Here is a 27680-nt window from a genome sequence, read left to right on the forward strand (position 1 = left end):
AAAAAAGTAAATAGGGTTACGGCCTGAATTTCATGTACATGTCTTGCAGTAAAATATAGAATTTTTTGTCACAAACAGGACCCCTTCTTCTTGGCACGTTGTTTCAAACTTTTCTGACAAGTTCTTTACTTTGTGCGTTCCTACACTGAAGGTATAAACACTTTTTAGCTTCTTTGTTCTCTTGGGCAATCTTGGTCTGTGTAAAACTGTTTACTATAGACATTTCAAGCAATTGAAGAAAATCATTTCTCCATCACATCAGTGATTTTGCAGCAAAACTATACTTGGAAATGTAATTATTGGCTCTATTAACAGCTTCCATTTGTTTAATGTATGTTGTGACTACTGTTAGTTATTCAGTTGTTATTAGCCACTGTGCATTCTCTGCTCCACCTGTTGTTTATCAACATTGTGGAATGTGCTCAGCATCAGACCTGTCTCTTATCTTGCCAAGCCAATACACTCACTGTCACCTTTCAGTAAAGCGCAAACATCACTCTGCTTCAGTTTAATTTAATTTTTTTATTTCCACAGGTGTGCAAGTCCTGTTGATTTGCAAAGTCCCAGTGAAGCCAAGTAATTTATCTTAACATTAAAAAACAGAGGATAAAACTGAGAAATGGTACCACAAGAATAAGACTAAATTCTGAAAGGAAAAACATTAAATAAGGTGAGCCACAGGGTTTGGTTCTTGGCCCACTCCACTTCTCAACCTAAATATATGATTTACCTGGGACACTGGACTACTCTTCAAAGACTATGGTATTTGCTGATGAGGTTAATATACCGGCAAGACACCCAAACACATCCATATGATGCATAGCCATGAGAATCATGGAACAGGTTTACAACTAACGGATCCATAGCAAATAATTAAACCCTTAATCTGGTGAAAACCCATACAACGCAATTCCAAACAAAGAAAAATGGCGTACAAGTACTGGGAGTGGTGATGAATGGACATACAATGGATGTGGCTCCATGTATGAAACTACTGGGTATCTAATAAACTGAGGTGGCACCAGCAGATGGATAAGGTAATAAAAATATAAAAACAAAGATCTGTCTGGTTTTGCACCACATAATCACATTTTTGTAATTCTGTATATTTATGGTATTCAGAGGTTAAGTATACCTCTCCCAAAGCAGTTCAATGCAGCTGTAGAAAATTTTCGAGAAAATCGAATTTGAAGTTTTCCAGTCTCAGACACCAGACACCAAAATAACATAGATGTTTCTCTACAAGCATTGTGGCTCTGTGGTAGAGCGCTCGCTTGCTGCATGGAGGGCTTAGGTTCGATTCCAGATGGAATCAAATTTTTAAACACAAGTGCACATTCTATGAGCATTTCCATGAAGTGTAGAATCATACGGCACACGAGAATGGTAGTCGCTATATTATATTGAGTCTCATTTCGGTCATTATTTTTTCCATTATTTTTCCCCATTCATTTTGAATACCTACATTATTTAAATATAAAATTCATCAAATATATGGTAATTAACAAACCTAATAGTAATTTTTTTTATGAAAATGTACATCATCTTATTTCTATACATGTATTGCACACAAGAATACAGTTTTCATTACAAACAAAAATTCTAGCTACTGCTCCTTTATAAAAAATTTATAATTAAAAAATTACAATAAGTTTTTTCTATATTTTTGTATTTTATAGTTTATGTAAATACTCACAGAACGTGCACCTTTATTTAGAAATTTGATCCCAACAGGTTACAAATCCAGGCCCCTCACTCATTGAGTGAGTACTCTACTGCGGAGGCACATTGCTTGTTGAAAAAATCTACATTATTTTAATATATTAAACGTGGTCAGAAAACTTCAAAGTCAATTTTCTTAAGAATTTTTTAGAGTTTCATCAAACCACTTTGGGAGAAGTGTACTTGTTTGAGTTCTGAACTTCACATACCATGAATATGAAAAACTACAAAAATCTGATTATCGTGTGGTCTCTTTGTAAGAAACATCTTTCACTGCATGATGAATTTCTTTTATTTCTGCCAATGATCACAAACTTTTGGTCCTTAGACTATCGGTTTCAGTCAACAATGGCCATCTTCAGACCTGCAGCAAATCATGGGAAATGGAATACAACTAGTGAACAGATTATGTTTTAGAACAATAAAATATGCCATAATGAAAAATTATTACTTTCATGCATATGAAAACATGCACTTAAAATATGATGAGGCATACCTGTTTTAAAGCTTGTCCTAAAACAATGAAGCCATGGTGGCTCCATCACGAAATATACACAAAATCGGCATGGCATCGTTGCACATATTTAAAATGTGATGTAAACTAGGCCACAGGTCTGGCAGGGTCATCTGTCTCTATTGCTACTGGTCACAGCAAACTGCAGTACAGTAGCCACTACATATTTTTGTGCTGTACCTACGGACAGGAGTACCACCATACTTTCATTCAGTTCTCTCCTATCTTCAGGGCCCTGGGAATTTTTACACTTACATGCCAATATGTATACTCCGTAATGGTATAGTGGGTTAATAACAAGAGTCATCTGCAGAGTTCAGTGCCACAAAACTAGAAAAAAAGTAATTATTTCTATGTAGACTTTCCACTGCTATCTAGGCTCTGAGTGGAGTTTTATATTCTGATAAAAAGTCAAGCGCATGTTGCTGTAGACATCAAGTAGGAAACGGAAGAAAAAAACAAAATAAGAGTGTACTTTATTTGCCACTATAACATATCAGAATATATGGACCTAGGGATGTAAATTCTGCTTCATTTTAACATTTAATAGAAACAAGCATTGACTTTGCTAGCATACAGGCAGCTGACACTGCTGTGGAACAGTAATATAAACGCTTTGTGTGAAGTATTGGATAAAAACACCAACTGAGTTCTACATTTACATCTATACTCTGCAAACCACTATGAGGTTGTAGAAGAGGATGAGCCCTGCTTTTTGCTTCCAAAGCTGATGTTTTTCTCCTGATATACTTGTAATTTAGAATCAGTTTTCATAATTAGCAGTGTGAGCAGATTAGTAGTAGTGATGATTTGTTGTTAGTACACTTTACAAAAATAGCCGTCCACCCTGATAGCTGAGTGGTCAGTGTGATGGATTGCCATCCTACGGGCCCAGATTTGATTTCCAGCTGGGTCGGGGATTTTCTCCACTCAGGGACTGGGTGTTGTGCTGTCTTCATCATCATTTCATCCCCATTTGGCGTGCAGGTCGCCCAATGTGACGTCGAATGTAATAAGACCTGCACCAAGGTGGCCAGACCTGTCCTGCAAGAGGCCTCGCGGCCATGACGCCAAACGCTCATTTCCATTTTCCAAAACTAGCCTTCAGTGGCTGCTTATGTCTGTTAATGTATACCTTCACTTGTCCCACATCCTTAATTGCTCTCCATCATGATGGGATTTGTGGAAAACAATGTGTAAATAACTGAATTACTTAAATTTCTGTACAGTCACATTCATCCAGTAATTCCACACACAATATTACTGCAACTCACAATAGGCAAATTTTTATGCAGCGTAGAAGTTTTTTTAAAATCTATTTTGCCCTGAAGCACTTCATCACTGAAAAAACTACACTGGTGTTTCTGGTGACTGGATGCTTAGTACGTGAATTGTGAATGCCATTTCTTTGAACAGAAACTTTAGTTTGCTGTAATGATGTTTTCAGTATGTCATGCAGCCCTCTTCAACCACCATAATCTATTATGTCATCACTTATTTCATTTCACTCACCATTCAAGTTTTGAGAAGAACATTGTTGCTTGAGCCACTGTCAAATTCTTCACATTCTGTATCATGTATTTCACAGTTAGACTCATTCCTGTTATTGAGAAGTTCCTCAGTTTCACTCTCACTGAGTGTACTTCAATGAAAACATTATGTCTCCTGATAGCTGCTCTCCAGTTATTGGAGAGTAGTAATAAAATGAATGATTTCAAGTTAAAAACATAGCGGAATTCTCTTTTAAAAAAAGAGACTATATTGAAACACACACACACACACACACACACACACACACACACACACACACACACACACAAAATCAGTGTGGTGCTCGCACTATAGAACAACTAATTTAGTTGGTCTCAAATGACTGGAGCTGTAAAATTGTACTGTCCCACTCTGTGGTATGGTGGACTGCAAAGTGCTAATCAACATATTAAAAATGAAGCCATTTTTCACTGTCTTTCTTAGAGATCAATCCAGTAAAATTAGTCATTCCTATTACCTGCAAGATGGATATTTGCAACAGTTCATATAGTCATGAAGCTTCTTCTTAAATAGCAATGCTGCAAATAATTTCTATTACTAAGAGTTGGATTCATACAATAAAAAAATAACACAATTAAAAAAAAGGTTTATTATCTTTATTTACAAACTGAATTTACAGTGGCTTCTAAAAATACTTCATTAATATTTAAATAATTTGCAGCAAAATGAAAATACTATTTTTTATTCACAACATCATTTCAATGGATCAGTCTTCAATAAACTAACTTAATTATAAGGAAAAAAAATACAATACGATGTGAAGCTAACAATGCATTTATACCAAGGTGTAAAAAAAATATTGAACTACAGAATTAGCATACCAACAATGAAATGATTGACTGTGACAAAACGAGTAACCAAGTATTAAAAATTTTCTCCTAACAGGACAAAACGTACTGAGGAAAAATTGCATTACTGTTTCTTTTCTTTTTCAAAAAGAGTTAGACCAAAGTTAGTAGCTGAAATTTCACAATGATTTATTTTAGAAGTAATAAAATATTGTCAAAATTGAAATTCCAGCAGTTCTTAAAGGTGTGACCAGTTGCAAACAGATATTTCATATGAACAAAAACCACAGTCTTAAATGGGATGAAAGATATAATCTATGTGGAAACTTCACTGAAACTAGTGAACGCCTAAATGTAAACAATGAACTAAACTGGGACCCTTCTGTAAGTCCTGAATCAAAAGTAGCAGAAAGATAAAGGTTTGTTAAAATTGTAATAGTTTGAATTTGGAGTCAAAATACTTTGAGGAAAGAAAGAATATGAATAATGATGCAGATATGGGTGACAACTGAGATATGATTCACAAAGTGTCACTGGGAGAAAAAGCACTGTGCCCTTCCCACTAAGCAGAAATGAATTTTCAAAAATTATGATCACTTTGTTTGGAACCGAGCAAAACATCGGTCATGTAAGATGTAACATGTCTAGAAGAAGCAAAATTTGTGTTGAGAATTTTTTTTTATTTTTTATTTATGACGTGCTTTTATTTCAAGAAAGACACAAATCATTTGGGCTATTCAAGGCATCTAGTAGTTTGGTTTTGTACTTCAGAATGTGCCCTGCAAGAAACTTGGCCAGTTACAAATACTGAGAATGCTTTAAAAAAGGCTGGAAAAGTAACACGACACCCTATTAATGATGTGCACGAAAAAGATGAGATAAATGAACACCGACACAAGGATACATTTTTGAACTGCACACTGCAAGAAGATGGAAGTATATGGAAGTTACACTAGCAATAGTACAATGATTAACAAACCATGAATAGTATTTGCTCTCCCTCTTATTTTGTCATTTTATTAAGACTTTTGATGACTGAGATTCAGTGTTTATTTCTGAGTGTTCCTGCTGGCATGATCATTATTTTCTTTGTCATCTCTTTTATGTACAAATAAAATTTGATTCTCTTCTCTTGTAATTTACAACTGAGAGAAGACTTCACTAAACAAGAGAGCCATTCAAAAATGGGAGAAATAAATTTATTTGGTCAATATATCTTATGAGGGAGCAGGACACTCATGTTGCCCATAGTACACAAAAACAACTTAATAAATATAAATAACCAGTCTTCCAAAAATATATAGGTGTACTAGAGCCAGCTACAACTTCACAAACATGATGGTGATGAGGTATCTGAAATCAGACATTTCATTTGATTAATGGCATTTTGTTGTTCTAGACATATATTCAGAATTAATTTTAATTTTTATAAGACTATAGGGCTATACTGAGGTGACAAAAGTCATGGGATAGTAATATGTACATATGCAGATGGTGGTAGTATTACATACACAATGTACAAAAGGGCAGTGCATTGGTAATTAACAGACTTAGAAAACGGAACAGTAGTTGGAGCAAGACACACAGGATATTCCATTTCGGAAATTGTTAGGGAATTCAATATTCTGAGATCTACAATTGCCTGTCACCACAGACAAAGCAGTGGTGTTTGCTTAGAGTTGTCAGTGCTAACAGACAAGGAATACTGCATGAAATAACAGCAGAAATCAACGTGGGACATATGATGAACATATCCATTAATGGGCTATGGCAACAAATGACCAACAAATGCCTTTGCTAACAGCATGACATTGCCTGCAGTGCTTTGCCAGGGCTAGTGACCATATCAATTGGACCCTAGATGACTGGGAAAACTGTGACCTGGTCAGATGAGTCCTGATTTCAATTGGGAAGAGGTTATGGTAGTGTTTGGAACACGTATTATTTCGAATATAATGACTTTTCTGGAGACTAGAAATCTACTCTGTAGGAATCAGTATGGGTTTCGAAAAAGACGATCGTGTGAAACCCAGCTTGCGCTATTCGTCCACGAGACTCAGAGGGCCATAGACACGGGTTTCCAGGTAGATGACTTCCGCAAGGCATTCGATACAGTTTCCCACAGTCGTTTAATGAACAAAGTAAGAGCATATGGACTATCAGACCAATTGTGTGATTGAATATAATAGAGGGAAACATTCCATGTGGGAAAAATATATCTAAAAAGAAAGATGATGAGACTTACCAAACAAAAGCGCTGGCAGGTTGATAGACACACGAGCAAACACAAACATACACACAAAATTCAAGCTTTCGCAACCAACTGTTGCCTCATCAGGAAAGAGGGAAGGAGAGGGAAAGATGAAAGGATTTGGGTTTTAAGGGAGAGGGTAAGGAGTCATTCCAATGCCGGGAGCGGAAAGACTTACCGTAGGGGGAAAAAAGGACAGGTATATATTCGCACACACACACACACACACACACACACACACACACACACACACACACACACACATATCCATCCGCATATACACAGACACAAGCAGACATTTGTAAAGGCAAAGAGTTTGGGCAGAGATGTCAGTCGAGGCGGAAGTACAGAGGCAAAGATGTTGTTGAAAGACAGGTGAGGTATGAGCGTCGGCAAATTGAAATTAGAAATTAGCGGAGACTGAGGCCTGGCGGATAGCGAGAAGAGAGGATATGCTGAAGGGCAAGTTCCCATCTTCTGACAGGTTGGTGTCAGTGGGAAGTATCCAGGATAACCCGGACGGTGTAACACTGTGCCAAGATGTGCTGGCCGTGCACCAAGGCATGTTTAGCCACAGGGTGATCCTCATTACCAACAAACACTGTCTGCCTGTGTCCATTCATGCGAATGGACAGTTTGTTGCTGGTCATTCCCACATAGAACGCTTCACAGTGTAGGCAGGTCAGTTGATAAATCACGTGGGTGCTATCACACGTGGCTCTGCCTTTGAGCGTGTACACCTTCCGGGTTACAGGACTGGAATAGGTGGTGGTGGGAGGGTGCATGGGACAGGTTTTACACCGGGGGCGGTTACAAGGGTAGGAGCCAGAGGGTAGGGAAGGTGGTTTGGGGATTTCATAGGGATGAACTAAGAGGTTACGAAGGTTAGGTGGACGGCGGAAAGACGCTCTACGTGGAGTGGGGAGGATTTCATGAAGGATGGATCTCATTTCAAGGCAGGATTTGAGGAAGTTGTATCCCTGCTGGAGAGCCACATTCAGAATCTGATCCAGTCCCGGAAAGTATCCTGTCACAAGTGGGGCACTTTTGGGGTTCTTCTGTGGAAGGTTCCGGGTTTGAGGAGATGAGGAAGTGGCTCTGGTTATTTGCTTCTGTACCAGGTCGGGAGGGTAGTTACGGGATGCAAAAGCTGTTTTCAGGTTGTTGGTGTAATGGTTCAAGGATTCCGGACTGGAGCAGATTCGTTTGCCACGAAGACCTAGGCTGTAGGGAAGGGACCGTTTGATGTGGAATGGGTGGCAGCTGTCATAATGGAGGTACTGTTGCTTGTTGGTGGGTTTGATGTGGACAGATGTGTGAAGCTGGCCATTGGACAGGTGGAGGTCAACGTCAAGGAAAGTGGCATGGGATTTAGAGTAGGACCAGGCGAATCTGATGGAACCAAAGGAGTTGATGTTGGAGAGGAAATTCTGGAGTTCTTCTTCACTGTGAGTCCAGATCATGAAAATGTCATCAATAAATCTGTACCAAACTTTGGATTGGCAGGCCTGGGTAACCAAGAAGGCTTCCTCTAAGCGACCCATGAATAGGTTGGCGTACGAGGGGGCCATCCTGGTACCCATGGCTGTTCCCTTTAATTGTTGGTATGTCTGGCCTTCGAAAGTGAAGAATTTGTGGGTCAGGATGAAGCTGGCTAAGGTAATGAGGAAAGAGGTTTGTAGCTGGTTACCAAGCCCCCACAGAACGCATCTCTGCCTACGTAGATCAACACCTTCAACCCATTACATGCCGTCTCCCATCCTTCATCAAAGACACCAACCACTTTCTCGAACGCCTGGAATCCTTACCCAGTCTGTTACCCCCGGAAACCATCCTTGTAACCATCGATGCCACTTCCTTATACACAAATATTCCGCATGTCCAGGGCCTCGCTGCGATGGAGCACTCCCTTTCACGCCGATCACCTGCCACCCTACTTAAAACCTCTTTCCTCATTACCTTAGCCAGCTTCATCCTGACCCACAACTTCTTCACTTTCGAAGGCCAGACATACTAACAATTAAAGGGAACAGCCATGGGTACCAGGATGGCCCCCTCGTACGCCAACCTATTCATGGGTCGCTTAGAGGAAGCCTTCTTGATTACCCAGGCCTGCCAACCCAATGTTTGGTACAGATTTATTGATGACATTTTCATGATCTGGACTCACAGTGAAGAAGAACTCCAGAATTTCCTCTCCAACATCAACTCCTTTGGTTCCATCAGATTCACCTGGTCCTATTCTAAATCCCATGCCACTTTCCTTGACGTCGACCTCCACCTGTCCAATGGCCAGCTTCACACGTCCGTCCACATCAAACCCACCAACAAGCAACAGTACCTCCATTATGACAGCTGCCACCCCTTCCACATCAAACGGTCCCTTCCCTACAGCCTAGGTCTTCGTGGCAAACGAATCTGCTCCAGTCCGGAATCCTTGAACCATTACACCAACAACCTGAAAACAGCTTTTGCATCCCGTAACTACCCTCCCGACCTGGTACAGAAGCAAATAACCAGAGCCACTTCCTCATCTCCTCAAACCCGGAACCTTCCACAGAAGAACCCCAAAAGTGCCCCACTTGTGACAGGATACTTTCCGGGACTGGATCAGATTCTGAATGTGGCTCTCCAGCAGGGATACGACTTCCTCAAATCCTGCCTTGAAACGAGATCCATCCTTCATGAAATCCTCCCCACTCCACCTAGAGTGTCTTTCTGCCGTCCACCTAACCTTCGTAACCTCCTAGTACATCCCTATGAAATCCCCAAACCACCTTCCCTACCCTCTGGCTCCTACCCTTGTAACCACCCCCGGTGTAAAACCTGTCCCTTGCACCCTCCCACCACCACCTATTTCAGTCCTGTAACCCGGAAGGTGTACACGATCAAAGGCAGAGCCACGTGTGAAAGCACCCACGTGATTTACCAACTGAGCTGCCTATACTGTGAAGCGTTCTATGTGGGAATGACCAGCAACAAACTGTCCATTCGCATGAATGGACACAGGCAGACAGTGTTTGTTGGTAATGAGGATCACCCTGTGGCTAAACATGCCTTGGTGCACGGCCAGCACATCTTGGCACAGTGTTACACCGTCCGGGTTATCTGGCTACTTCCCACTAATACCAACCTGTCAGAAGATGGGAACTTGCCCTTCAGCATATTCTCTCTTCTCGCTATCCGCCAGGCCTCAATCTCCGCTAATTTCTAATTTCAATTTGCCGCCGTTAATACCTCACCTGTCTTTCAACAACATCTTTGCCTCTGTACTTCTGCCTCGACTGACATCTCTGCCCAAACTCTTTGCCTTTACAAATGTCTGCTTGTGTCTGTGTATATGCGGATGGATATGTGTGTGTGTGTGTGTGTGTGTGTGTGTGTGTGTGTGTGTGTGTGTGCTCGCGAATGTATACCTGTCCTTTTTTCCCCCTAAGGTAAGTCTTTCCGCTCCCGGGATTGGAATGACTCCTTACCCTCTCCCTTAAAACCCAAATCCTTTCGTCTTTCCCTCTCCTTCCCTCTTTCCTGATGAGGCAACCGTTGGTTGCGAAAGCTTGAATTTTGTGTGTATGTTTGTGTTTGCTTGTGTGTCTATCGACCTGCCAGCGCTTTTGTTTGGTAAGTCTCATCATCTTTCTTTTTAGATATATTTTTCCCAATTGTGTGATTGGATTGAAGAGCTCCTAGATAACAGAACACAGCATGTCATTCTCAATGGAGAGAAGTCTTCCGAAGTAAGTGTGATTTCAGGTGTGCCGCAGGGGAGTGTCGTAGGACCATTGCTATTCACAATATACATAAATGACCTTGTGGATAACATCGGAAGTTCACTGAGGCTTTTTGTGGATGATGCTGTAGTATATCGACAGGTTGTAACAATCGAAAATTGTACTGAAATGCAGGAGGATCTGCAACAAATTGACGCATGGTGCAGGGAATGGCAATTGAATCTCAATGTAGACAAGTGCAATGTGCTGCAAATACACAGAAAGAAATATCCTTTATCATTTAGCTACAATATAGCAGGTCAGCAACTGGAAGCATTTAATTCCATAAATTATCTGGGAGTAGGCACTGGAGTGATTTAAAATGGAATGATCATATAAAGGTGATTGTCAGTAAAGCAGATGCCAGACTGAGATTCATTGGAAGAATCCTAAGGAAATGCAATCCGAAAACAAAGGAAGTAGGGGCACACATTTTCAACTTGTCCCCAATGAAGTACATCAACGCCTGTTTGCAGCTAGGGTGTCCATTTAATTAACATTTCATTTCTAGCAAAGCTGCATGGTCATCCACGGTAACTGATACTACCATCATATACAGTAAACTTGTTCGCCCACTGCTTGAATATTGCTCACCAGTGTGGGATCCATACCAGATAGGGTTGATAGAAGAAATAGAGAAGATCCAACAGAGAGCAGTGCGCTTCGTTACAGGATCATTTAGTAATTGTGAAAGCGTTACGGAGATGAGATAAACTCCAGTGGAAGACTCTGCAGGAGAGATGCTCAGTAGCTCGGTACGTGCTTTTGTTGAAGTTTTGACAACATACCTTCACCGAGGAGTCAAGCTGTATATTGCTCCCTCCTATGTATATCTCGCGAAGAGACCATGAGGATAAAATCAGAGAGATTAGAGCCCACACAGAGGCATACCGACAATATTTCTTTCCACGAATAATACGAGACTGGAATAGAAGGGAGAACCGATAGAAGTACTCAAAGTACCCTCCACCACACACCGTCAGGTGGCTTGCGGAGTATGGATGTAGATGTAGATGTAGATGGTGCAGACCCCACTAAGCCATGGGCCAAAGTTGTCAAAAAGGCACTGTGCATGCTGGTGGTGGCTCCATAATGGTGTAGGCTGTGGTTACAGAGAATGGAATGGGTCCTCTAGTCCAACTGAACTGAGCATTGACTGGAAATGGTTATGTTCGGCTACTTGGAGACCATCGACAGCCAGTCATGGACTTCATGTTCCCAAACAACAATGGAAATCTTATTAATGAAAATGCGCCGTGTTACCAGGCCACAATTGTTTGTGATTGGTTTGAAGGACATTCTGGACAATTCAAGCGAATGTTGTGGCCACCCAGATCACGTACATGAATCCCACTGAACATTTATAGGACATAATCAAGAGGTCAGATGTCGGGTTGCTGCACTATGCCACGCAGAAGGACATCCAACACAATATCAGAGGTATCCCATGGCTTTTGTCACCTCAATATAGTTTGTGGAACCAAATGTCAGCTATGTGGACAAAGTATTACATGCAATAAGATTAATTATTCCACTATAGTGGATAAAAGCAGTCTTACTTGAACTATAATTCATTCAGACAACATCCACCCTGAGTTTTTAATACTGCACTTTACAGTATGGAAGTGTGAAAGTGCAAAATGATGTCCCCCCCCCCCTCTCCTCCCTCCAGCTGTAACTACCTCCAAATGATTCACTGTTGTAACTATGTGGTCAATATGATCTTTCCATCTAGCATCTCCCTTAATAAGAACAAATGTTCCATGTTTAACAAATCTATGTAGATTTTTCAGTGAGCTCACTTCAACCTACAACTCTTCGATATTTGTGATGTAACACAATTTCTTAATTACTTTGCTACATCTATTTTTACATGCGTGTACACATTTCTCTTCATATAAACCTCCCCTCCCACTCCCTCAAAAAGAAGGAAGTCACTTCTGCCTTTTTAATTTTGTTTCATTTGTGAACCCTGAATATTGCATTATCATCTAGCAAAGCCTCACCCTCATTATATTCAAGTTTCTTTCATTGATTATTTTATTTAATGTTCTTCATCCATATCCTAGAGGTATAATATATCAGAATTTTGTGTTTCTTGAACAGAAAGAATAAGGATAATTATATTTGTTAATTTTTTGCCCCATAACAGTTCTTGTAATCAGGACAAAGTACTAACAGAATACACATCAATGATTTTGAAACTAACGGTTTACCTTTAAATATTTCTGTTTGTTTGATTATGATATTCACTTGTGTAATTATATTTTTCATAACAAATAATGGAAAATCCAGGATGGAATAATGACAGTATTATGAAAAGGATAGATAGCCATCGACCATATAGTGGAGATGTCGAATTGCAGGCATGCACAACGAAAAGGCCTGTAAACAAGTGAGCTTTTGGCCAAAAGGCCTTCTTCCAAAGTGCGCGTGCACCCACCTACCCCCCCCCCCCCCCCCCCCCCCCACACACACACACACACACACACTACCACTGCCTCTGCCCACCAAGGCTGGACTGTGAGTAACTGCGCATGATGGGAGAAGCAATCTGGGTGATGGGTAAGGATGAGGCTGGGGCAGGAAAGGGGAGAGAGAGCAATGTAGGGGTGGGCAATGGTAATGTGCTGCTTCTGGGGGCATACAAGGATGTGGTGGGGACAGGGTTGGGCAGCTAGGTGCAGTTGGGAGGTTAGTCTGGGGTGGTGTGGGAAGAGAGCTGAAAAGGAGAGAAGTAAAAAGACTGGGCACATTGGTGGAATAGAGAACTGTGTAGTGCTGGAGTGGGAGCAGGGAAGGGGATAGTGACTAATGAAACTTAAGGCCAGGGGGGTTACTGGAACATATGATATATTGCCGGGAGAGTTCTCACCTGCATAATTCCTTACCTCTACCACCCAGATTTGCCTCTCCCTTTATGCGTAGTTGCTTGCAGTCTGGCCTCAATAGCCAGAGACAGTGATCATGTGTCTGTGTGAGTTGTGCTTGCATCAATGTGTGTGTGTGTGTGTGTGTGTGTGTTTTGTCTACTTTAGAAGAAGGCCTCATGGTCAAAAGCTCAATTGTTAAGCAATCTTTTTGTTGTACCTATCAGCTACTCGACATCTCAACTATATGGTGAGTAGCAATCTATCCTTTTCATTATATTCTTCATAACTATCTTTAAGTGTTATTTGCTACCTTCAAATTATATGTTCTCTTCAAAAATTCATAAGGTGTGACACTAATTTGGATTTAATGTACAGGTGACTGTTGATACCAATGGAAGTGAACTTTAACTGCTGTCAAAGGTACCACATAGTGTGAAAGAGACCCAACAAAAAGATAAAACTTCATTAAGTAAAGGTAAGACAGAAAGCTTATTTCTTTTTGTTTGTATGGATCTTGATAGATAAAATATACAGGGTGTTTCAAAAAGACTTTTACAAGCTTGGGGGACTGGTTCCTTACACCAAAACAAGGGAAAAAAGTCTAATAAACATGAGCTCTAAAATGCATATCTTAAGAACTATGATCACTTGTTCATTTTCAGTATGGTAAAACGCATCTCTTCTACTGCAAGCTCTTTGCTTTCCATATTTTGGGAAGAGGTAGTATGGACCAAAACAAGAAAAAAATGTCCTGTAAACATGGGCTCTACAATGTGTACCTTAAGAGATGTGAGCACCTGTTCAATAAAAGAAATGTATTTCACCATGGTGAAGATGAATGAGTGCTCATAGCCTATAAGGTATGCATTTTGGAGCCCATGTTTACTGGACATTTTATTCTTGTTTTGGTCCGTACTACCTCCACCCAAAATATGGCAAGCAAAGAGCTTGCAGCAGAATAGATGTGTTTCACAGAATCGAAAATGAACAATTGCTCATGGCTCGTAAGGTATTTTTTTTTAGAGCCCATGTTTACTAGTCATTTTTTCTTTGTTTGGTGTAAGGAACCTGTCCCCAAAGTTAGCAAAAGTATTTCTGAAACACCCTGTATGTGCTGAAGAGTCAACAATGACCCTCTTTAAGTAGATGTTTTAGAGGCTGTTAGTAACTCATAAAACAGAAACAAAGGTGATCTGCTTAGTTTCACACAGTAAATTTCTGAAATTAATTTCCTTTTTTCCAGACTGGTATGTTTTATAGACTGTGTAGCAATTATAAGCAAGTATTATGAGGCTGTCTAAAAAATATGCTTAATTCACTAATGTATGTCAAAGCAAATAAAGAAAAATGGGGAAGGAAAATAAAACAGTTGAATTTTACATCTTACTATATTCAATACATGCCTGTCACTAACTTTGTTTTGGGACTTCACTGAACTTGATTCCCAAGACTGTTGGTGGTACAGCTTTGTGTATGTGTTTGCTATTTGGAAGTGTCGGTAGTTGGTGAGAGTACTTTGGTTTTCCTGTTCTGTGTTGTTTTTTTGTTTGTGAGTCACAATGACTCAGGTCCATGACACATAGCTGAATGAAGAGACTCATTTAGAACATGACAAGTATCTTCACAATCGTACAAACAATTCCAGACAAGACACAATATTTTGACACTGCACATTATAACAGGCAACTCATGTAGTCTTTCACTCTAAATCATTCAGATAGTACTAATATGAGCAAAAGTACAGTAAATACAAACCTGTAATAAAGGATAACAGTTGAGTCATTAAGTGAAATTGTTAGTGGAAATAAAACTGTTTTTGATCTGGACATCTTTCGGAATTTTACAAATGTGCCAAACCAGTAAGATTCTTATTTATGGGGGACTGCTGTTCAACAGGTAGAATTCCGATATCTTTTGGCTACAGATATAGGAAAATGCTGGTGGAGGGTTCCAATACTGTAGCAGGTACATCTGAACAGGAAATAAATTCAGTCAGTCAATTATTTATCTATATGATACCTGGTCCAACGAAACTCACAGGTACATCTAGCACAGACTGAAAGTTTAATGGCTTGTGAAAGTTACGTCTTCTTAAGGCAACAGATTTATTGTTCATGATGCACAATCATCAAATTATGATTTCAGTCAAAAATTCATTAATTTTATTTCAATATTTATAGGCAAACTTTTCTTGCTATTTTGACTTCTTGTTCTGTCAGTGAAATTGTGGCTAAAATACCCCAGCAAAGTAAAATTATGAACAAAAAGAGTTGGTGTAGAAAGAAATATGAAAGTAGACTACCACAAATTTTACACTTCAAGTGCTCCTACACTTCCTATCCCTTCTAATTTATTATTGGTATTAACATTCCTAAGTTACTGGCAGCTGATTTCTGCTCTTACTTCTCACAAATACTTTTTTGGGAACACTCAGAAAGCAGAGGAACAATGTTTTGAACAGTGAGTGATTGCACTGTGAAAAAAATGACAGCTCCTAGTTTCACTGGTGGCATAATCACAACTATACTGTTATTAATTTTGAAATACATCTCATACTTTTTAGACTCAATCACAGAACTGTTTCCACATCTTGAGCTAAGTTTGCCAGGAATCATAGGATATTTTAGTCTCAGATATATGGGTGCCTTTTTATACAGGTGTAATGCTAATAAGCTACCAGTAATTTCGAGACTTGGCCAATGTGTAATCAATTCATTACTTCAGGGTGCACAGTAACTTCCCTGCTATAAAACTTTTCTGAAACTTCAAACAACAAATGAAAAATTACAAAATAATTCCAGAAATAACTGCATTCATAAAGCATTGTAGTTAACTGAGTGTGTTCAAAAAGTAACACAGCCTTTCTTATTTGTTGCAGGTATGATCCTTGTTTCAGTGAGGAAGAAACTGGCTATACTTCACGACAGAGAGCATTCATTGTCATTAAATACATTACATGTGTCAGTTATGCAGTGAATCAAAATGTCTTCACAGAAAACTATAGTAACCATGCATTTAAGTTCACCATCTGGTGGCAATGTGAAAAGTTTCAAAAGAAAGGAAATGTGGCAAACATTGCCAAAATCAGTTGACATCAGAAAAGTTGATCTCTGTGTAAGCTGCATATTCATCGAGTTCTATGAAGTCTGTGCAGCACCTATCTAGGCAGTCTGGTCTCACCATTGGCAGTGCACCCTAATGTGAGCAAGTGCATAAGCATCCATTCAAACAGAACACATACTGTTCATGAGTGGCTACCTGTCATTAGTTCATTTGTAATGCCTTATTGAGGAGGGAGTGGGGGGGGGGGGGGGGGGGGAGCTCAATGATTGGTTTAGGTCTGACAAAGTGTAGTTTCATCTTAATGAGGATGTAAATGCACAAAAATAATGCATTTTGACTACCAGTATGGAAAATCCACATGAACTGCGCGAGTCTCCTCTGCATGGACAAAGGAGGATGTATGGTGTACAACACTGCATAGATGAATCTTCTGTGATTCAGTCAGCACTACATACTGATGATGTAATAATTTGTAAACACTATACCTGAAGACCAGAAGTGATACATATGGTTTCTGCAGGGCAATGCTGTTCCTCACACACTGAACATCACCATGACTTTCTCAGGTCAAATTAATCATGAACAACTGATTTCATAGGAACTGTGGTCCCCTTGGGCTCCTGACTTATTCATATGTGACATTTTCCTGTGTGTGTACCTTAGGAATGCAGTTTACAGCACCCATATTCACATTATTCCCAAACTGCAGACAGAGATTGATGTGTTGCTCCAATTCCTCAACAAATGTTAATCATGTGCGTAAGAACATGCAGTGTCATATTCAATTATATGAATTATATAATAGAGGCCACTTTGGAAAACTATTGTCACTTAGCTAACTGTCTCATAAAAAAAGCGAGGCACACTCAAGACATAGTCAGGTGTTGATGGAACTGTGTATATGTACACACCAGTGGTTGGTACACAATGTGATCAAAAGTATCCGGATGCCCCCAAAAACATACGTTTTTCATAGGTCTACTGTTTCCAATGTGATACTGAAGTGGAAACGTGAAGGGACACGTACAGTATGAAAGTCAGTCGATAGACCTCGTCTGTTGACCGACAGAGACTGCTGACAGGTGTAGAGTGTCATAATGTGTAATAAGCAGACATCTATCCAGACCATCACACAGAAATTCCAAGCTGCATCAGGGTCCACTGCAAGTACTATGACAGTTGGGTGGTTGAGCAGCTGCTCATAAGTCACACATCACGCTGGTAAATGCCAAACAACATCTGGCAAATGCCCGGTGAACTTCATCTGCCAGTGTGTGTAGTGCCAACGGTAAAATTCGGAGACGGTGGTGTTATGGTGTGGTTGTGTTTTTCATGGAGGGGGCTTGCACGCCATGTTGTTTTGCATGGCACTATCACAGCACAGGCCTACATTGATGTTTTAAGCACCTTCTTGCTTCCCACTGTTGAAGAGCAGTTCAGGTATGGCGATTGCCTCTTTCAACACGATGGAGCACCTGTTCATAATGCACAGGTGGAGTGGTTACAGGACAATTACATCCCTGTAATGGACTGGCCTGTACAGAGTCATGACCTGAACCCTGTTAGAACACCTTTGGGATGTTTTGGAATGCTGACTTTGTGCCAGGCCTCACCGAGCAACATCAATACCTCTCCTCAGTGTAGCACACCGTGAAGAATGGGCTGCAATTCCCCAAGAAAACTTTGAGCACCTGACTGAACATATGCGTGTAAGAGTGGAAACAGATATCAAGGCTAAGGGTGGGCCAACACCATATTGAATTCCACCATTACCGATGGAGGGCACCATGAACTTGTAAGTCATTTTCCAACAGGCATCCGGATACTTTTGATCAAATAGTGTAGGTAAATGATTATAGAGTTGCAGTTCTTTGTGGCAGGTAGAATGGCCACCTGAGTGCATTAATGATGTTCATGTTTAGTGTTGTTACCAGGCCTGGTAAGGTATATAAGGGGCAAGAACAGCATGAGATATCGAGTGATCACTGCGATAATACAGAGACGACATTTACTCACATGAGATAACAAAGTTTGAAAGGAGCCTTGTAGTGGGTCTCCACTTGGTCAGCTGGTCAAACTGTGCAATAGGCAGACTTATGGCACACTGAGATCTGGCAGGGCCCGATGTTGGACTGGATGGGAATGTGAGGGTAGGCATACTCATCAACAAGGTTCTGGTCACATCTGCACCTGCCCTCCAAGAATGAGTAATGGACTCCCTGCAACATTCTGTGTCATCCTGCACCATTGGTCATAGACTAGGAGCAGCCTGACTATGGAATCCTCATCCCACCTGTAGTAGTGATTGATGGGACTCTTGTTGTAACAATGGTACATCAAAAACATCCTGCATCCTCTTATGTTACTTCTCAAGCAACAGTATTGTAGTACCATTTTTCAACAGGACAACACTTGTCCTGTCCACACATGGCAATGAACTGTGTGTGTGATGATGAGATACTCTTGTGGCCAGTAAGATCCCCAGATCTGTCCCTGATAGAACATGTGTGGGACTAACTATGATGGTATCTCTGCCCCAGTGTCAGTATCTAGGTCTGGGACCATATACAACATTTGCAGGCCAACTTGCCTCAGGGGTTCGAAAGTGCACTGTGTCTGCCACTGTCATACTGTGTGATGGGATTGTGAAACTGACTACCTGTAAACAATTTTTTATGTAAGAACTGGAACCAGTCGTCATTAGTCTGATTGGTTACAATAAAGGTGGAAAAAGTCAAAGTTAATTAAAAAGAGTAAAGTGTACATTATTAGAGTAATTCTTGAAATCCAGTTTCACAGCAAATCGATGACCTCCTTCAACGAGACACTGAAGGCAGAATAAGGGTTTGCAGGTAGGCCACATTTCAACCAACTGCTGCCAACCTCAGATATCAAACATTACTGATCTCCACCACCACCACCAGCAGCAGCAGCAGCAGCAGCAGCAGCACTGTAGTAGCAGTTGTTGAATAATGCGTTCATATTGCTGATATGTAATTTGTAATAAAATCTTCATCACTGAGGGTGAGTTCAGTTTTAAATATCAATCACACAAAACATTTAAACATATGTTAGTTGTATGTGTCATTCTGATTTCATAGTCACTTGCTACAAAGCATAGTTTTGGTGCTTGCACTGTGTCAAGGACACTTACTCTTTGGCGTTGCTCTGCTCTCCCATGGCAGTCAATGTTCAGAGTGAGGCTTGCATCCTCTGATGCTACCCCACCCCACAACAACTGGTCATGTTAAAGTGTGTACACAGTATCACAACACAGTAGAAAAACAGCTGAATTCTACACAGTGGCTTATGCCACTCATTAAACAAAGCTGTTTCCACACCATACCACCATTCAGTCTCCTCTACAAGAATTCCACCGATTAAATTACAATCGACACTTGATAAAATTGTGGTTGTAAATAATGTCAATCATGAATGTAAATACAGAAAAAGAGTCTGTAATTGCCAACAAGCAGTATTATTACTGGTGAGCTTACACAATTTCAGTATGATACAATTCGCCAAAATATCTTGTGGGTATATACAAACAAAGGAAGCAATTACACAGAAAAATGGACCTTTCTCACCAATAAGAGAATATAGAATAATCAATAATGAGACTGAATGATAGTTATGGATTCGAAAAGGTGATAATCAATATACTGATCACCAGTGGTGCAACATAACTGAAACACAAAGATTATCTTGAAGAACTGCTGGCAGACATTTTATGCTACCTTTTGCATTATCCAAATTCTTTTAATGTAACACGTCTTAGCCATGGTCTGTCTTTGTCTCTCTCATAGTTTACATTCCTGAATAAACAATGCTGTGTACATCCTTTTCTTACTATTTGTTTCAGTGTTAAGATTTTAGCAACATTAACTATCTTGAGGGGGTACTAATTTGTAATACTTATAGTAAAAGTTGCTTTATTTTGTTGTCCATTATGGTGTAATTGGTGCACTAGTGGGTAACTAACTGGCTACAAATCCAAAGATGTAAGGTTCAATCCTTAGTCATTACACTGGATGAGTCATACATTTTGGTGGTCAGGTGTCCAACAGAACCATACCAATAGCAGTACAGCACTTCTCAACCCAACTTTTTAGGTTGAGGATAGCTTTACATTCTTTTTGTGTGATATAACAACATTTTTACTTCTATTAAGTAAAATACTGAAAATGAAACATCATAATTGGTCGTCAACCGTGGAACATGTAATCTCTGAGCGTAAAGGAGTTTTACTGAAGTTGTAAAAAAAGTGTGATGGTTCTATCATCAATTTTCAGTCTGCTGTGCAACTAAGTCCTTTCAAACTTATGAAACAAATTTGCTACTAAAACTGGAAGAACAAAACATTTGCAACTGTGAGAGAGAATGACATGCTGCTACAAAGTAACTGTAAGAAGATCAAGGTGTCACTTCAAGACTATTTTTTTAATTCGTTCATCTTGTCTTGATGAAATAGTTTTTTTTTTCATTTTTATCCAGAGGGAATGTCTTGGGTAAAAAACTGACATCTTCACAAATCTTCTACTATCAAAATGAAAATTTGTTTGAGAAAAATGTAATATTATAAGGAAAAACAAATGGGTTCCCAATACTAACTTTAAGGAAGTGGAATTCCAAGTACTGCCAGTAGACACAAATGAAAAAGTTTATATTCCCTCTTCTACTTTTATGTTTGTCTATCAATAGTATTTGGAACAGATAATTAACTCAACAACGAAACTGTTTTCTTGTAATTTTAAAACTTTCTTGTGTATATGACCATTGAAACTAACTCCCTCATCACAATCAGGTGCTCCCCATATTTTGAGAAGCTACAATTACTCTTAGCTTAACTGAAGCAAATAATATATATGATAATTATATGTTTATTAAGTACATACCAACACCCGGAAAGCTGTTAAGAAGTCGAGATGGAATTTGGTCTAAAGACTGATCCATCTCCCAGTGGGCCTCGGCCTGAAACAATAGAATATTGTAATACGATTCAGCATTTACAACTTACTGACAACCAAGAGTGTTAATAAATAGCTAACTGGCAGCAATAATAGTTAAGCTCAAATAATTTACACACATGACCTTTAATCTTCTCCGCTCCTGCCATCTTCTGGTGAAGTCAAAAGAAGGAAAGAAAGAGTAACCTTTGCAAAACATTGTGCTCACTCTGTGATCATGTATGAAACGAAACCTGTGAAGATTTTATTGCACTGACACACCACAAAAACCTTCATAGACACATGAGCTTGTGTTTGTGCATGTATTGTTCAGTATAATTATGCTGGTAGATATTTTAAAAAGTTTTAAGGCATGGATGACATACTAATGAAAATGACCAACAGGTACTCAAAACAAATAAATAAATAAGTGACAACATACCCCTCACAAATTTTATGTAAGGATATTCAATTTGGACGGTCTCTTGACATTTGTAACAGAAAATTATAGAAACTGCGAGTTTACATTCTGGGAGTAACCCTATTACCCCCTAAAGAATCAAACTTCTTGTATAAAAAAGTTTCAAATGTCTCATGACTTTACAAATGAGTTAATGAGTAAAATATTTGACAAGAAGCTTGTAAAAGCTTGATGGCTGAAACTGGAAAATCCTAATTGTATTGATTTTTATTAGTTTTGGATTATTCATCCATAGACTAATGAAAAAGTCAAAAGCAACTGAAATTATGTTTCAAGTTTGTTGGAGGTTTGCTAATTGTGTCATTGAGTTGTATGACTAAGACAAGGGAACAATTGTCTGGAGAAGGTTCTTAGAGCAAAAGAACATTCTGTGACAAAGTTCTCTGATTCATATGAATAAAAATTTTGAAGCATATTCTCTTGTGCAGGAGTTCCTTTTTACTACCTCCTTTCCTCCTTAAGAAGGTTCTCGACATGTGTTGTCAGCCATGTTCAGCACAGAACACACACTTAATCTCACATTTCATTCAACTCACTCAAACAGGCAAACTATTCAATGTGCTAGTATGGAATTGACATCAGTGTGTTCTGGAAGATTTGCACTATGTTTTGGTTTTACTTTTATGTGTAGCAACAGATTATTAAGACAATTATGGACAGTTTACAAAAATGCATTTTCTGATAATGCTATCGAATTGAATTTTCGCCATGTGGGAAACTTTTTTTATTACTGAGGTACGTGAACGCTTTATGCAAGCAAAATCTTAAGAATGCATCACATTCTCGTCTATTCCAAACCAAAACTCTGTCGGAGTTTTCTAACATGAGATAGTTTTTGTTAAATATGACACATACTGATCTGCTCAAATACTTAAGTGGTAGGCTTTGCAGTTTCATTACAAGAAACAGATAGCTATTTTTGTAATAAATCAATTATTAATTTTTCTGATCTGGCTACTTATTTCTAACATAGCAAAATATAAGATTTATGCTATGAGAAAACATGATGATGAACAACTGAAAATGTTAATGACACAGTTGTGTGGTGGATACTTAAGTCTTCTCGTACACTAGTCTGAAGACTTGGGTCTGCTAAAAAGTACAAAAATGTTTTCACTTTCACTTACTTGAAAGGTTGTCCATCTTCTTTCATGATTTTTGGGAATAAAGTTCACCAGCAAAGTAATATTTTTGTTACAGATAATTTTAAAACTGGGGCAACCACTGGTAAAATAGTTATACACTACTGCTTAACACTTCATACAGTGAGCAGCTTTTTAAAATATGGGTGTTAAAATTATTACACTGAAACTGAATGAAATGTCCAATGGACCACTGTAGCTGTATTTAGTCAGATCACTTATAAATCTACCCAACCAGTTTTGCAACTTTTGAGTCTCATCTTATGGTGTATATAAGTGCTATGTCATAGGTTACAGAATGTCACAGTGTAACAATTGGTATGGCTAGGTAAAAATTTCAGCACTTCTCAACTGATAAAAACCATCTTCAAATGATAAAAAGACCATTGTCAATCATGAAAGTCAAGTCTGTGCTATGTTGTGAACTAGACACATTCCTATTAAAATATGCTCTTGTCAGTCTATGTCAAGCAACAAAATGCCCCTCATACACGTTATTAGTGACAAAAGCCGACATTCTCACGTGTATTTGCCACCAACATAGCAGCTGACAACATAAGCTATGAGCGTCCTGTGAAGTGTGTGCTGTGGCTGCCATCGAATTGTGTGGGTTTATAAGTGACCTGAATAAATACAGCTACAGTGGACCAATGGACATTTAATTCAGTTTCATTTGAATAGTTTTAACACCTGTATTTTTTTTTTAAAAAAAAGCTGTTTGCTGTGTGAAGTGTCAAGCAATCATGTATAATATTTTTATTGTTAAACCAGTATCAATGTTTGAAGTTTCTTTCTTCAGTATTTCTTTGGCCTAAATATATATTTTTTGTCCTCCAAGCAACATAAATTTTGCCATTTTTACTAAAAGAAACTCTGTAAAACTTAACACCAACAGAACTTACTTTGCTCAAAGTATGCCACAGAGCTCACTTTGAAAAATGGAGAAATTTGTCTAGTTTCATTCATTTGAAATCAAAGAATGTTCTTCACATTGAGCAACTTTCCCCACTCTTTCACTCAAGCAAGAATATTCTCAGGTGATGTATACTCATGCGAACCTGAGAGCGTCCTCTGAAATTCCAAGAATGAAGTACATTCTCTGTTTTATTTATATGACCCATTATCAAACAATGGGTGAGTATAGTCTGGTTGATTTGTTGTCCATTTTAAGAAAAGCTAGTTTTTCTGGCACCTCAATGTTTATGACATCATATCTCCTGAACTATATGTCATACAATGATATAATTTTGCAGGTTCTTTCTGTGATACATGTGGATACTGCTGCAAAATTTTCTGTGAGTAGTGTTGGTAGTAAAGAATTAATGAAACATGACATCATGATTGCGATCTGAAGTTTTCCCGGCATGTTTCCAATGGGTATCCTACCGGGTAGCGTCGTAATTTCTCCACAATATTTCGGCAGACATACATGCTGCCATCTTCAGGTGGTTCCTGACGAATGCTGTGCTGTTTCTCTCTGCACCCTATATATACTAGCCATTACCCCCTCCACCGTTCCTCTCCTGGTGTCTTTGGTGCGGCGGCTACTGGAGGTGGTGGGGGAAACGGTGCCTGGGTCTGAACTGGGGTCTGCAGTCTCCCTGCTGCCGCCATTGGGGGCGGTCCTCGATCTCTGGGATCGCATCCAGTTCTATCGATTGTGGACATTATAAGCAGTGTGGAGCAGGCCACCTACACTCTGCCAGCCAATGAAGCAGAAGAAATATGTTGTGAAATGTGCTGTGCGCTCACCAGGGCCGCACCACTGAAACAGAACATCTCGAAGGAGGAGAGAGCGGCCATCTGTGAGTTACGCAGCGATCCTGAGTTGGTGGTCTTGCCTGCTGAGAAAGGCAATGCTACAGTACTTCTCGATGACGCAGTGACCTGACAAGTCGCCTTCAAAGAAGAACCGTTGAACTTCTTCGCAGTACCTCTGATGGAAAAACTGTCAAGAAACTTCGACCACAGGCGGCTGCACTGCCATGACTGTATGGGCTACCAAAGGTTCACAAGGATGGGACACCTATGCGTCCAATGGTCAGCAACATTGGAGCAGCAACCCATGAACTGCCCCAACACTTGATGGGTCTCCTTAGTCCATTCCTGGGAAAATGCGAACACCATATCCGCAATTCCATCCACTTTTTGCAACGTACACAAGAACTTCAGCTCCAGGATAGCGACTTGTTAGTGAGCTTCGACGCAGTGTCCCTCTTCACTAGGATACCACTGAAAGACTCCATCGATCTGATAAGCAAGAAATTCAATAACAACCTAACAAGGCTCTTCGAGTTCATGCTCACCTCAACATACTTCCTGCTCGACAGAAATAATTATGAACAGACAGATGGTGTCGCCATGGGATGCCCGCTTTCACTGGTTGTAGCCAACTTTTTTATGGAGAATTTCGAGGAGAATGCACTAGAACAAGCCAAACAAAAACCAACTTGTTTCTTCTGCTACGTGGATGATATGTTCGTTATTTGGCCACATGGATGGGACAGCTTAAATGAATTTCTCGAACACCTCAACTCGCTGCACCCCAACGTACAATACACGATGGAGGTGGAGTAGGATGGTGCCCTACCGTTGCTTGACGTCTTGGTGAAACAGAAACCTGATGGCAAGCTGGGACACAGTGTATACAGAAAACCTACACACACCGATTTGTACCTATATACCTTCAGTTGCCACCACAACTCCCAGCGTGAAGGCGTTTTGCGCACACTTGTTCAAAGGGCACGATCGATCTGCAATCAGGAGAGCCTTCCAGCAGAACTGCAGCACCTCGAGACAACATTTCGGAAAAATGGGTACAACCAGAAGCAAATAAGACACACACTCAGACAGACTGTGCCAAGAGAACAAGGAGAAGAAACAGAAGAACACAAGTCATTGGCGTGCATTCCGTTTGTCGGAAACACCTCAAGAAAAATCGGTAGAATCCTGGGGAAACACAATGTGAAATGTGTATTCCAACCCCCTGCAAAAACCTTCACTCTACTGGGTTCAGTGAAAGATGACCTAGGCCTTTGAGAACCAGGCGTTTATCAAATTCTATGTCAGTGCGGAAAATCATACATTGGGGAGACAGTCCACACTGTAGAAGAGAGGTGACGCGAACACAAGCACCATACCAAATTATGCCAGGCCACTAAATCAGCCGTGGCTGACCATTGTATAAAGACTAGCCATACTATGGACTATGAAAAAACAAAAATACTCTGTCAATCCTCCTACTTCTGGGACTGCGTTACTAAAGAGGCCATCGAAATCCGACTACAGGACGATCTAATTAATAAAGACAGCGGCCTTCAACTTAGTCAGGTGCTTGGAACCTTGCACTCAGCCTGGTGAGAAAGATGCGGTCCCAGAGATCGAGGACCGCCCCTGACGACAGCAGCAGGGAGACTGCAGACCCCAGTTCAGACCCAGGCACCGTTTCCCCCACCACCTCCAGTAGCCACTGCACCAGCCACACCAAAGACACCAGGAAAGGAACGGTGGAGGGGGTAACGGCTAGTATATATAGGGCGCCGAGAGGAACAGCACAGCATTCGTCAGGAACCACCTGAAGATGGCAGCGTATACGTCTGCCAAAATATTGTGGAGAAATTACAACGCTGCCCGGTCGGATACCCGAGAACTGTTCAAAGACATCATGATTGCCACTTAAGTTTGACTGTATGAACTGCAAAAATGTAGTAAACAATATTTTTTTTCCATTCGTTGTTTTGCAGTAGTTTCCGTGAAAAAAAGTTTCAAAAAAGATTGAAATTATGTGTGAAGTTGTTTTGGAGATTGCTAAATGCTCCCATTCTCAAATACTGGATGAATAAAGTGTGGATAATTTGTGCGCCATGAGTTATGCTGCCTTAAGACATATTCAGTTATATACAGTTTCTAACTTTAATACAGCACTTCTTGTGTTAAATCTTCAAAGTAAAATTATATCTCTCAATGAGTAGATTAGGACAGTATTTTAAAATTTTAAGTTGGGTCAATAGTTTCATGAAATATTGAAAATCTAATTTTTGTTGCCCTGGAAGCTGTTAAATAAGCAACCTGCAATTGAAACTGGGTGACTATTTTAGCCTTTAATAATATAGATTTTGGAACATTAGCATCCTTTGATATACAATTCAACTCTAATGATTTAGAGCACACACTGACACGTATGGTAGCACAATGTGAGCAAACTTGAATGCAGTTTTGAGACATATTTTCCGTTTGCGTACTGAAAAAGTTATGATGGTGCTGATGTTTCTCTCCAAATATCTCATGAGGATATAGTGATGTATGAAACAATTGTATCAACAGTATCACAAAGTTTATGTTACATTAACATAGACATTATTGTTGGTGTCATGTTAACCATTAGGTGATTAAGCAAGAAAGAAACAGAACTGCACAAATATTAACTAAAGGACACATAAGTAATGTTAAGAGTTTCCATGAAGAAATGAATATATCAAAATGCAAGTACAATTATATGAGATTGCATTTAATTTCATTACTTTACTTTATACCTCATATCAAACATCTTTTTTGGTGTTTTGGATGTCTCCTTGTTAAA

General features: G+C 39.7%; 1 protein-coding gene and 1 long non-coding RNA gene across 5 annotated transcripts in view; one reads left to right on the forward strand and one right to left on the reverse strand.

Annotated features, from left to right (window-relative positions):
* The first annotated feature begins 444 nt into the window (after nucleotides 1–444).
* Nucleotides 445–16716, forward strand: LOC126175969 (uncharacterized). Its single transcript, XR_007535628.1, has 3 exons — nucleotides 445–1037; nucleotides 13845–13944; nucleotides 16348–16716. It is a non-coding gene; the product is annotated as an uncharacterized LOC126175969 (long non-coding RNA).
* LOC126175965 (pericentriolar material 1 protein-like) overlaps nucleotides 5172–27680 on the reverse strand; it is a 405228-nt gene continuing 382719 nt past the window's right edge. For all 4 annotated transcript variants that reach the window (XM_049923056.1, XM_049923053.1, XM_049923054.1 and 1 more), the window contains 2 exons: nucleotides 21428–21503; nucleotides 5172–5928 (listed from right to left, as the gene is read on the reverse strand). In XM_049923056.1, the coding sequence (XP_049779013.1) occupies nucleotides 5903–5928; nucleotides 21428–21503 (102 nt within the window). In that variant the 3' untranslated portion in view covers nucleotides 5172–5902. The remainder of the gene's footprint in view (nucleotides 5929–21427; nucleotides 21504–27680) is intronic.

This window comes from Schistocerca cancellata, chromosome 3, assembly GCF_023864275.1.
Source record: "Schistocerca cancellata isolate TAMUIC-IGC-003103 chromosome 3, iqSchCanc2.1, whole genome shotgun sequence".
In the NCBI taxonomy this organism is placed as follows: domain Eukaryota; kingdom Metazoa; phylum Arthropoda; class Insecta; order Orthoptera; family Acrididae; genus Schistocerca; species Schistocerca cancellata.